General features: G+C 32.3%; 2 protein-coding genes across 3 annotated transcripts in view; one reads left to right on the top strand and one right to left on the bottom strand.

Annotated features, from left to right (window-relative positions):
* LOC143247769 (putative acyl-CoA synthetase YngI) overlaps nucleotides 1-13,397 on the top strand; it is a 67,736-nt gene that overhangs the window by 7,623 nt on the left and 46,716 nt on the right. The window lies entirely within an intron of this gene.
* LOC143247765 (medium-chain acyl-CoA ligase ACSF2, mitochondrial-like) overlaps nucleotides 502-13,397 on the bottom strand; it is a 47,728-nt gene continuing 34,832 nt past the window's right edge. Inside the window, exons 1-7 of one of the 2 annotated variants that reach the window (XM_076496216.1) lie at nucleotides 11,808-13,366; nucleotides 10,829-10,961; nucleotides 7,432-7,597; nucleotides 4,573-4,686; nucleotides 4,232-4,285; nucleotides 2,904-3,022; nucleotides 502-1,288 (exon numbers count right to left, since the gene is read on the bottom strand). In XM_076496216.1, coding sequence (XP_076352331.1) covers nucleotides 1,168-1,288; nucleotides 2,904-3,022; nucleotides 4,232-4,285; nucleotides 4,573-4,686; nucleotides 7,432-7,597; nucleotides 10,829-10,839 — 585 coding nt within the window. In that variant the 5' untranslated portion in view covers nucleotides 10,840-10,961; nucleotides 11,808-13,366 and the 3' untranslated portion in view covers nucleotides 502-1,167. Of the gene's footprint in view, nucleotides 1,289-2,903; nucleotides 3,023-4,231; nucleotides 4,286-4,566; nucleotides 4,687-7,431; nucleotides 7,598-10,828; nucleotides 10,962-11,807; nucleotides 13,367-13,397 lie in introns of those variants that run through there. The other variant, XM_076496215.1, reaches the window with a different exon arrangement.

Raw genomic sequence — 13,397 nt, 5'->3', positions numbered from 1 at the left:
CAGAGATTTCAGCGAATGAGGGCGTGAACGAATAATCGTTTTATATCTCAGGATCGAAGAAAATAGTCCCGAGCTGAAACCAAAAGCCTAAGACGAAGGAAGTGAAGCCGCAGTCACTGGAAGGGATGGGGGGAAATGAGATAGGAGCATATTGTTAACTTCCTTAGCAATAAAAGACAAATGACTCTTCACATGTTTGGCAAACGACTTTGTTAAGAACACAGAAAGATCTGTAATGACAAACACTGAAGCAGTGGCACATTGGCAGCATCATTTGTCCACATGGACTTGATGACACTAACGCTCAGGGCAAGAAATGTTGTCAAACATTTTAAAATGATGCATCACATTTTTTCTACTCATGTTGAGCAAGAACGAAAATAGGATGAATGGGAACCACTAGGGTTAACACAGTGCGATTCCAGTTTGCACTCGTAGCATCATAGTCTTTGCTTACAACACAAGAGCACGTCAAAAATCTATAATATGATGCCCTAGAATATCCACATAACTGACACTAGACCCACCAGAGAGGCTTGAGGAAGTATGGCTGAACCTCAGAATTCAGATTACGTGACTGGACAGAGGCAAGTGGACATGGCGATGTAACTTTCAAAATTAAGACATTGGTGAGAGAGTATTATTCTGTCCTTGGGAGTTGAGATACCTCACACAGCAGAAAAACATTACCTGAAGATACCTGCCAGGAATTTTTATCTCAATAATTACTCCTTGGTAGCAGTGTAGCATGGAATGCAACATCAATGTGTATATCCGAAATGGCTTTAGAAGTCAGAAGAAGTTAACTGTAGTTTGGGGTAGATGTTTCAACCAAGATGTTCCCACAACGTAGTATCTTGACAGAACCAACAAACCTCCTCACCATCCCTGTTGGATGGAAAAGGAAGACATTTATACCAAAGATTTGTGTGACAAATAGTGGAGTTCTGAATGTGTTAGTGATTTTGTAATAGGGCTGTGTATATGTTGTCGTTTACCAATTAGCTGTTTTTATATTATTTTATTTTTTATCAAGAGTTAGGAAATCCATAATATGGAGAGAAAGATTCAGTACCCACTGTTCGGACCAGATACGAATCCTACTCGCCAGCTGCTTATTCCTCTCCAGTATATTACTAATAAAATTAAATACAACACAATAACTTTTCACTTACCCGCTTGAAGACTGGTTAGATTAAACTTATCAACATCCGGGTGATTAACAATGTCAACAAACATGGTGGACGTTCCCCCAATAAGAGTGCATCGAAAAGTATGATGAAAGCCTCTGTTAAAAAGCGTTTTAATGAAAAATCCAAGAAGAGAAAAATGATTGATAAACATAAGTGTTTGTACCCGGTTTAGCATCATAATGTATTGTGTACTGTTAGTTATCTGTTACATTTAATCTGGTCTGGTTTAACATCATAATGTATTGTGTACTGTTAGTTATCTGTTACATTGAATCTGGTCTGGATCAGGATCATAATGTATTGTGTACTGTTAGTTATCTGTTACATTTAATCTGGTCTGGTTTAGCATCATAATGTATTGTGTACTGTCAGTTATCTGTTACATTTAATCTGGTCTGGTTTAGCATCATAATGTATTGTGTACTGTTAGTTATCTGTTACATTGAATCTGACCTGGTTTAACATCATAATGTATTGTGTACTGTTAGTTATCTGTTACATTTAATCTGGTCTGGTTTAGCATCATAATGTATTGTGTACTGTTAGTTATCTGTTACATTTAATCTGGTCTGGTTTAACATCATAATGTATTGTGTACTGTTAGTTATCTGTTACATTGAATCTGGTCTGGATCAGGATCATAATGCATTGTGTACTGTTAGTTATCTGTTACATTTAATCTGGTCTGGTTTAGCATCATAATGTATTGTGTACTGTTAGTTATCTGTTACATTGAATCTGGTCTGGTTTAGCATCATAATGTATTGTGTACTGTCAGTTATCTGTTACATTTAATCTGGTCTGGTTTAACATCATAATGTATTGTGTACTGTTAGTTATCTGTTACATTGAATCTGACCTCGTTTAACATCATAATGTATTGTGTACTGTTAGTTATCTGTTACATTGAATCTGGTCTGGTTTAACATCATAATGTATTGTGTACTATTAGTTATCTGTTACATTTAATCTGGTCTGGTTTATTATCATAATGTATTGGGTACTGTTAGTTATCTCTTACATTTAATCTGACCTGGTTTAACATCATAATGCATTGTGTACTATTAGTTGTCTGTTACATTTAATCTGACCTGGTTTAGCATCATAATGTATTGTGTACTGTTAGTTATCTGTTACATTTAATCTGGTCTGGTTTAACATCATAATGTATTTTGTACTATTAGTTATCTGTTACATTTAATCTGGTCTGATTTAACATCATAATGTATTGTGTACTGTTAGTTATCTGTTACATTGAATCTGACCTGGTTTAGCATCATAATGTATTGTGTACTGTTAGTTATCTGTTACATTGAATCTGACCTGGTTTAGCATCATAATGCATTGTGTACTGTTAGTTATCTGTTACATTGAATCTGACCTGGTTTAGCATCATAATGCATTGTGTACTGTTAGTTATCTGTTACATTAAATCTGATCTGGTTTAACATCATAATGTATTATGTACTGTTAATTATCTGATGTATTTAATCTGATCTGGTTTAGATTATATAATGTATATTGTACTTTATCTTTCCTACTACTTTAATCTGACCTGGATTCAACATTATAATCTATTTTGTTCTTTACCTTACCTTCTACTTTTAATTTGGTCTGGTTTCAACATTCTGAGATGTTTTACTTTATGTTACTCGCTACATGTAATCAGACGAGGTTTAAACATTATAATCTATATTGTCTTTACCTTACCTGCTACTTTTAATCTGGCCTGGTTTGGATGATATAATCTCTGGTACAACAGAACACAACTGTTGGAAGTAATCTTGTTTTCTGAAAGACTCTCCTGCAATCAGTGCTTTACAAGAGGTCTAGAAAGGTAGAACAGTTTGTTCATCTCTTCAAGTGTTTCGATTTTATACATAAAACGTACTTTAATTTAGTAAAATGTTGTAAAGAACGTAGAAAGTTGATATATAGTATTTTATTAGTAAACAAAGTGTATATATATAAACACACAAATATATCCTGAGTTCTTTTCTCTAAATCAACCATATGAATCGTGATATACACACAATAAGAGTTCATGATGATCTGTTTACTTATATTTTTATTTTAATGAAATAAAACTGGATATATATATCTACTGTTTCTAGCATGTGCTTTACATGACACTTTAAGATTGGAAAAGTTTGCTACTTTTTGTTGTCGTTAATTCTGCTGTGTGGTTATAAGTAAGTGAATAATATTCTGACTTTATTATTTAATTAAAAAATGTTTCTTATCTTCACGATGCAAAACAAGGCGAATCAAAATTTGTCGAAACCAAATATATTTTAGTAAAGTCATTTTATACGTGATTCTTGCGAATACACAGAAAAAACAGATGTGGATAAATTAAACCTATTTAGCTGAAGGAGTGCACGCAAATGTTGGGAGAAATCACAAACATATTTTACTGAAGGGAAGTTAAACGTTAATTATACACCTGTAGTGAAATAATAAAGATATGAGAAAGACCAATGTGAAAGGAGATCAATAAGTAACAAATCTAATTAAGGCTTCAGAAAGACTGATGATATGATTTACCATAAAATACGACCTTTTCAGTTTCATACCATTTGGTCGTCCTATTTGCCAAAAATGGCCATTATGACCACCTTGACCTCCAGATGACATTATAGGCTATGGTTTACGGTAAATGTGGAGATAGCCACATTTTAAAACTAAATACTCCAAACTTGGGATAATAATATACATTTCTGCGGGAAGTAACATGGGCTAATATATAAAAAACTGTCGAATCACTAGCTTGTTTGGAAAATGTGGACTTTAGATAGAACCTGAATTGATAAAAACTTTTCTGAATAATTTTAAACATATCCAAAAATAATTGAAAATACCTTTCACAAGCTAATATTATACACTGTCATATTCTGTGACCTTAAATATTACATATCTTTTATAGATATTTTAACACGTTGTTCACATGTCACTTTATTTGTTATATTTAAAATTGTTATCAACCATAGTTGTAACAACTGCTTGAGTTTTATACCAAACAAAGTATAGTAGTTTACCTTCTTTAAACAGTATTCTAGTTCAGAAGGCATGAAGGCAGGGTTGATATTGACCTGGAACAAAAAACATAACACACAAAAGTTATGTTAAAAATTTAAGCAGTAGTAAGACAACGATTGTTCATGTTAATAGTAAAACACACAACATACAAAAGTAAGTTTATGTTAACAAATCCATGAGTATATGTTTAACATATATTAGTACACGTTACAGAAGAATCTCTTATTTACTCTATATTTCAGATGTAAAATTTAAATTCATATATCTCATGTTTGTGAAGATAGAGATATTTCAAAATATTACTATAGTTAAAGATAATATCAGATATCCTTACTAGTACCAGTCCAGCTTTAGCTGCAGCCAGCTGAGTTAGAACCCACTCATAACAGTTGGTGCTCCAAACTGCCAGACGTTCTCCAGGTCTCAGTCCAAGCTCTAAGAAACTTGCTGCTAGCTGATCAGTGTGTGGTACAAACAATGGAACTTTATAGAATTTTATTTAAAGTACAGTAAAACTAACATTATATGAACCATTAAATATACAGCTGAAATATATCTAACATCATGTAAGCCATTACAGCTACAGGTACAGTGTATTTAACATCACATGAACCAATAATATATAGCTACATTATAACTAACAACACGTGAACCAGTACATCAAGAGCTACAGTATATCTAACAACACGTAAACAAGTAAAAATACAAGTACTGTATACCTAAAAACATGTATACCAGTAAAGATAACCAGTAACAGTAAAGATATAAGCACAATACTTCTAACAACACATGAAACAGTACATCTACAAATACAGTATATCTGTATTATAATCTGTATAATTTGTATTGATTAACATGTTAATCAATAAAATACAGAACAGTATATCTAACACGCGTGAACTGGTGTAGATTCGGTTACAGGATATCTAACAATATATAAACTAGTATATCTATAACTACAAAATACCTAACAAAACATTAACCACTAAACATACATGTACAGTATATCTAACAATACATGAACTGGTGTAGATAGGGTTACAGGATATCTAACATCATATAAACTAGTATATCTATAAGTACACAATACCTAACAAAACATTAACCACTAAACATACATGACAGTATATCTAACAATACATGAACATTACATTTATAGTTACAGTATATCTAACAACATGTAAACTAGTAAAGACACAAGTGTATTATATTTAACAACACATGAACCAGTAAAGGTACGTGTACAGTATATCTAACAACAGATGAACCAGCACAATAGTAACTACAGTATATCTAAAAACACGTGTTCCTGTGAACAAGTACAGTATATCTAAGAACACATGTACCAGTACATTTACAACTACAATATATCTAACAACAAGCGAACCAGAAATCATGCAAGTACAGCGTATCTTAGAACACGTAAACAGGTACATCTATAAGAACAATGTACTAAGAACACGTATACTAGTGTATCTATAGCATTAGCAAATCTAACAACGTGTGAACCAGTAAAGATACAAGAACAGTATATCTAATCACACCTGAACAAGAAAAGATACAAGTTCAGTATATCTAACAACACTTGAACCAGTAATTGTATAGGTACTATATCTATAATAACACATGAACCTGTAAATGATTCAGTAAAGATACAGTTTATGTTAGATCACGTGAACCAGTACATCTATAATTATAGTATATCAAACAGCACGTGACTGTATGTCTATTAACACGAGAACCACTGAGGTTGCTATTAAAGTATATCTAACAATATATGAACCAGTACATCTATAACTACAATATATCTGACAACAACTGAACCAGAAAAGATGCAAGTACAGTATATCTAACAACAAGCGAACCAGTATATCTATAGTTACAAAATATAGAACAAAACATAAACCTGTTAGATCTATATGTACAATATATCTAATAACACGTGATCCAGTATATTTATATCGATAGTATATCTAAGAACCCGTGAACCAGTACATCAATAGCAACAGGATATGTAACAATAACCGAACCAGTAAAGATGGAAGTACAATATATCTTACAGCACATGAACAAGTAAAGATACAGATGCGGTACATCTAACAACATGTCAAAGAGTAATCTGTAGCTACAGTATATCTTACATGTGAACGAGTATATATACAGTATATATAACAGCATGTGAACCACTATATTTATTACCTCAGTATATCTCACAATAAGTGAAACAGAAGAGATTCAAGTACTTTATATCTAACAACATGTGGACCTGTAAAGATACAGGTACATTATATCTAACAACATATAAATTATATTTAACAACATGAACCATTAAGGATAGAGCTACAGTTTGTCTAACAACATATAAACCAGTGCGTCTCTAACTATTGTATGTATAACAACACACGAACATGTACATTTATAAGTAGAGTGTACCTTACAAAACATGTACCGATAAAGATATCGGTACAGCGCATCTAAGAACACGCTAACCAGTACATTCATAGCAACAGTATATTTAAGTAGACATGAATCATCAAAGATACATGTACAGCTTAAAGATTAGGCTTTAAACAGTATGGTAATATATCCAACACATTTAGAAATTAGTAAGATGACAGGTTGATTATGCTTTGTAAATACATCACCAACACATTCAGATGTGATGGTGTAAGATGTTAGGCCTATAGTAGTCTGTAACTTAATTAATAACACGTTTAGAAGTGATCTGACAAGATGTCAGTCTTGTAATATTCTGTAAATACATTAACAACACATTTAGTATGATAGAGTTGGATGTTCGGCTTATAATATTCTTTAAATACGTTAACAACACATTCAGTATGATAGAGTTGGATGTTTGGCTTATAATATTCTTTAAATATATTAACAACACATCTAGTATAATAGAGTGGGATATTAGGCTTACAATATTCTGTTAATACATTAACAACACATTTGGCATGTTAGAGTTGGATGTTTGGCTTATAATATTCTTTAAATACAGTAACAACACATTTAGTATGATAGAGTTGGATGTCACGCTTACAATATTCTGTAAATACATTAACAACACATTTAGTATTACAGAGTGGGATGTTAGGCTTATAATATTATATAAATACATTAAAAACACATTTGGTATGATAGAGTTGGATGTTAGGCTTATAATAATCTATAAATGCTTCACCAAGTTACATACTTCTTGATTAGTTTCATCCTGATGACAGAAAACAAAAGCTAATTGGTCACCAACATCGTAAGATACATTATTTAAAGCTTGACCAATAGTGGATCCGAAAAGAACGCTGTCTCCGTGACCACAGTTATAGCTAATCCTAAACCTTTCTGAATTAGTTGCTAGGAGTCTGAAAACAATCAAGATATTTACGTTTTTAATACGGACATGATAGTAAATTATTGTTACCTATATAACTCAACGCACTAATGCAGGTATTAAATAACCTTTATCTATTGATTAATGACGTCCATGTACACTGTGAAATTATTTAAAACCTATAAACATAATATTACCTCTAAATATTGATATCTATGTTATACAACGCTTGTTATAAAACTTTAAAACAATAGTAAAAGAAGCGATACATGAGAATTCTTCACTTGGAACGAGGTTCTTATCTTTGCAATATCAAATTGGCTTGCTCAAGTAGAGAAATTGCAGACTGAAGAAAAAAACAAAATAACAAGTTCATTTTGTTGTCCAAGAAAACTGTTAACTTATCTAACTTGCTGTGTGCATAACTTTTCTTAGTTACTTTCTTGTTAGTTTTCGTTTTCTTCTCATTGATTGTCTCTTCTTTAGTTCAAGGTCAGACAGCTTAAACATATATTGTGTTACATCAAATGTTTCTTAGTCTGCTTTTAGAGACTGTTGTCTTATGTGGCTGAGAGGATGTCTTGACTGTGTCTCTGTCTGGCTGAGAGGATATCCAGACTGTTAAAGTCTTTCTGTCTGACTGAGTCGCACGTTTAGATACTTTTAAATTTAGTTTTTCCTTTACAGAGTGAAAATATCTCTTCCGTGGCTTATACCTGTCCAATATTCTGTTGAGGCACATCCGAAGTGATAGCTATTTTGTGTTAACAAGTTGTAGAATTTTTCTTGTTTCTTTGTCATACAATCCTTGAAACTCTTTGAAATGTTGTTTTCTGCTATCACTTTTGTCCAGAAAATTGTAAATATCTATCAGTATATCAGAAACTGGGCAGGCACTTCTCTGGAAGCTTTCTGGGCAGCAATATTCATGAGATAACAGGCACAGCCCATGAAATAAATGCTAGGTTGTCGTCTTGTGTGTCCCATCACACCTTTACCTATACCAGACATAACTAAGGCATTGTCTGAAGAAAAACTAAGACAGTTTCCCCATGGAATTTTCCTCTTTGTCAGTTCATGGTCCAAAATCTTGAAAATATTCTCTCCTGATACAGTTTTGAGTCATCCATGTCTGTGGATCCATCCGTGGACAAACTGTAAACACTGTTAGTAAGTATGCTTGAAATAATTTTGTCATTTTTGCAAACCAACACAAGCTATTTGTACAATAGCTGTAGTTTTGGTCCCAGCATAGCGACAAAATATGCAGATAACAACATTTATGAATAAGAATTCAAAATATGAAACCATAAATGCAGAAGTGATGTTCACGCAATTCGTCATTGCTCACAATTTACCCCTAGCTGAAGCCGATCATGGAGGACATCTATTCAGAAAAATGTTCTGCATGCTCGGCTACAGCTAGAAATTAGACGTCGGATATTTGTTAATATAATATCAAAGATTAACTTTCACCTCATCTTACTAACATGCTTACCAGAACTACTTATTTTATGGACATGCACTATAAAAGACATCAGCTAGGAAACTGTTTTGTAATATGTTAATACGTGAGGGGGCATAGTGTTATAAATTAAATACCTGAGGGTAATGGTGTCCAGGAATTAGAATCAGAGAGTGTGTTGCTGGAGTGTCTCAACATGTCATCATTGTATAAGATACCATTAAAACATTTTGGTAGTTTTTGGACATTATTTCATATGAAACTTTTGTCAGAGTACATTTCTTGAATACTTTCTGGTCAGTTACTGTCCAGAAATGAATTATTCACGTTTCTAAAACAGTATATGTATCAATGGAGTATAATACCTTTTATGGGTACTACATTACTTATTTAGGTAAGTAAAACCACAAACTAAATGAAACATTTACTATCAAATTTAAATGTACGTAAACTATTAATATAAATATCATGGTTTATAAAACACTAGATCAGCTTCCATACAACTTCTGTACACAATGTCCATATTACTATTTGTTCATTCCAACCCACAAAGTATTATTTCATGTACTTTATAAACGACAGAGTGTTATCAACATTACTGTATAGTACAACAATTAGTAAAAGGTTCAAACAGTGTCAGTCAGAAAATATAGCTTATAATATATTTCAATATGAATGATAATTTGACTGTTATCGATTCAGTTCTACATTTAATATGTACTTAAACTAAAAACCTGAATCATCATGTGAAATGTATGAGATTTACAATTTTATTTACACAACAACAAATATTATATATATTCATATGTGTGTGTGTATTAAAATGGTAACATGGATAGTTGTTTATATGTGGTGTTAATAAGTTGAGTCACATCTCCGGACATATAATTTTTAATATACAGCCTAACGTTCAGTGAAACTTGTGTTACTTTTCAAATATAAATAGATTCATCCTGTCACCACTAGTACTGAAACTGATGTAGTTCTACTGATATAAGTAAGAGTAAAGAACCACTTAGTGAATGTATTTATGTCGTATTTTATATTTATTTACAAATCTAATTTCTGTGTTTCTTTTCCACACTAATATTTATTTTACCCCGGCATGGCCAGGTGGGTTAAGGCGTTCGACTCGTAATCTGAGGTTCGTGGGTTCGAATCCCCGTCGCACAAAACATGCTCGCCCTTTCAGCCGCGAGGGCGTTATATTGTGACGGTCAATCTCACTATTCGTTGGTTAGAAAGTAGGTCATGAGCTGGCGGTGGATGACTAGCTGCGTCTCCTCTACTCCTTTCACTAATAATTTAGGTACGGCTAGCGCAGATAGCCCTTGAGTAACTTTGCGAGGAATTCAAAAAACACAATATTGATTTTTATTTAGATCGAATATTTTCTCTGGTTTACATCTTGGACATGAACCTCCTGTTTATTACGTTACACATAACAATTAATGCCGGTCAGTACTCCACCATAGAAATGAATGCATTGTTGTTTTCATTAGCTAAGACTAATGTTGGTAAACACAATGTATTATGTTCACTGTACGTCTTGTAGCCCTCTATACTTCTCTCCAAATGAATATTTATTGCAAAGAAGTTTTTATATTTTCTAAAAAACTATATTTAACAGATTTAAATAAAAATAATTAACTTATTTTTCATTTAGATATGACTCACTGAAAGAAACACGTTAACACTTGTTTATTACCCATATCTGTACAATAGAAACAGTACAGAATATTATGGTTAACATTACAAATGTTTATATCATGGTAAGTTTCATGATAATACACTTACAACCAGGTCATTTCATACACTTAAGTTTTCCTTTCATTCTTTCTTTCATTTTATGTTTCACTATTTTTCCTGTCGACGTTTTTGGAAAGTCTTCAACCAACACGATATACCGAGGAATCTTAAAGTTGCTGATCTGAAATAAGAAAAAAACTTATTATTTAACAGATATACTTGTAAGGTTGTTAAAATTTAAAATAAAGGACAAAAGTCATGACAAAACAATATAAGTCAAAAAATAAAAGTTTGTTATGAGAAAATACAAATCAAACGTGATAGTTCGTGACGAAAGAACATAAGATAAGTAGAAACGTTTCTAAACAATACTTAGTATGTTTACTGTAGCTCAGAATGAGACATGTGTGAGAAGATCATTATACGTACATAATTTTTTTTTTAAATCTTGTAGTCCAGAAAGCTTTTTGTTGAATACCAGAACTCGTAAATATTTAGATCTATTGGTTCGCAAAATCTTCAGGTATTTAAAAGTATTATTCTGTTTGTACATAACCTGAATGTTACTTCTTTTGACGAACGTTTTATATGGTGATCTATTTGTGCAAGTACAACCTCGATCTATCCCAGTTGACAATTTCTGTGTGGTTGTTTTATAATAACATATTACAGATGTTACATGATAAACAAGAGTGTTTTAAAGTAAGCGTGAATAAAACAACAAATGTTGACATTGTAATCCATTTTTAGACCAGTAAAATCTCTGTCTTTGTAACCACCTAACGAATACTTAACAACTGATGGTATAATGGTCTGTTTTATTTTTTTATATATATTCAGTTGATGTGATGTTAACATCAACTAACTATTGTGTTAATATGACATGAGGTAAGTTCGGTGTTAATAGCTTCTTACTGAGCTACACTATTAATATCACATAAGGTGAGCAAAGTGATAACAGCTGGTGTTATATTAACATAATACTGATTTTTCCTTTGCAATATTCACAAAGTTCCGTTTCTGTTACCGTTGATCCACCTTTTAGTTTCACCCAAACACAGGCTTCTTCTTCCATTTGCTGGTCTAGAACTCCAACGACCTAAAATGAAAATATCAAAATAAATATTATGTATGCTGTCGTATCTACGTACAACGTTTAACAGCATGGTATATGGTACATTGAATCTAGTCCTATAAGTAACAAATTTAACATTAACGTTAATGCAACTCTTAAACGTTTTCCACAATTCAACATTCTGAGTTTAATAATATGATTCACGTAACACTTATCAATAGTGAAAACGACACAAAGGACGTATCAATATCGCAAAATACAATATCAATGATAATAATATCAAATGATATAGAAAAATCTCCAGGGCACTGACTCCGTGAAAATAACAGTACATAGTCACTTATTTATGAATGTATAATACAAATTATTGTTAACATTACTTTTTTAGTATTATTATTAGGCTTATCAGTTTTAATGCTTCAAATACATTAAAAGTTTCAGGTCGTCATATTTAAAAAGTGTAATACTAGAGGGAAGGTAGCTAGTCATCACCAATCACCGCCAACTCTTTGGCTACTCTTTTTACCAAGAAAGTGTCAGATAACCGTCACATTAAAACTTCCTCACGGCTGAAAGGAGCAGAATGTTTGGTGCGAAGGCGATTCGAATCGTGGATTACGAGTCGATAACTTCAACCATCTTGTCATGTCAGGCTCTAAAATTGAAAGAGTACAAGTCTTTATGAGAAATCTCATCTGAGCTTCAGCGACATCTGGAAGAATGATGAGGAACTCTTCCACTTCCTGAGGATAGATGCTTTCTCCTCCTCTGTTGATCATGTCTTTAAATGTACCAACAATACTGATGTAGCCATCTTCATCCATCACAGCAATATCTCTGTGTCATATTGTATTATTAATATATAGAAACAATTAACACCTTCATCTGTCATGATGATATATTTGAGACATGTATTTTAAACTTAGAATTATTTATACCGTTGTAAGTTACATTTTAAATTTTATAATTTAGATATTGTATTGCAAGTCATCATTCTATCATTAGTACAGAGTTAGTTCAGTGTCACTCAGTAGTTAGATAATGATTGTTATGGTGTTTATTTGTCGACATTTCAATTACTCGGTATATTTGTCTTATAGCGATCGACTAACACTAACGTTATTCATATATGTTTATAAGTGAGTTATTTGTACAAACTATTAGACCTGAAATTTATGTTGAAATGTATTTGTGAAGCTTGGCCTATCAGAAACCGTAGCAAACTTCCGGGCAAGGACAAGATGTTCTCTTTTAGAATAAAATCCAAAAACCAGTAACAGTACCTAGCCAGTAATAACAGATACAAGAAGAAAGTTGAAGTATCAAAGTGGACGAGAAGTGGACAAATCCTAGTTATATATGTTTTACCCAGTGTGATACAAACGTGCATTATCAAAGACTTGACTTGTTTGTTCCTTGTCACCTTAGTATCCCAAGAACGATAAATGATCACGTGTACACAGTTCTCCTTCTTTGTTGACCGGAACTATTCGTTCATCATTGTCCACTACTTTAACCTGAGGACAAATTTAAAGTTTGTAA

Source organism: Tachypleus tridentatus, chromosome 3, assembly GCF_004210375.1.
Source record: "Tachypleus tridentatus isolate NWPU-2018 chromosome 3, ASM421037v1, whole genome shotgun sequence".
Taxonomy (NCBI): Eukaryota; Metazoa; Arthropoda; class Merostomata; order Xiphosura; family Limulidae; genus Tachypleus; species Tachypleus tridentatus.
Note: the sequence above shows the minus strand (reverse complement) of the source record. Positions and strands in the feature narration are given on the sequence as shown.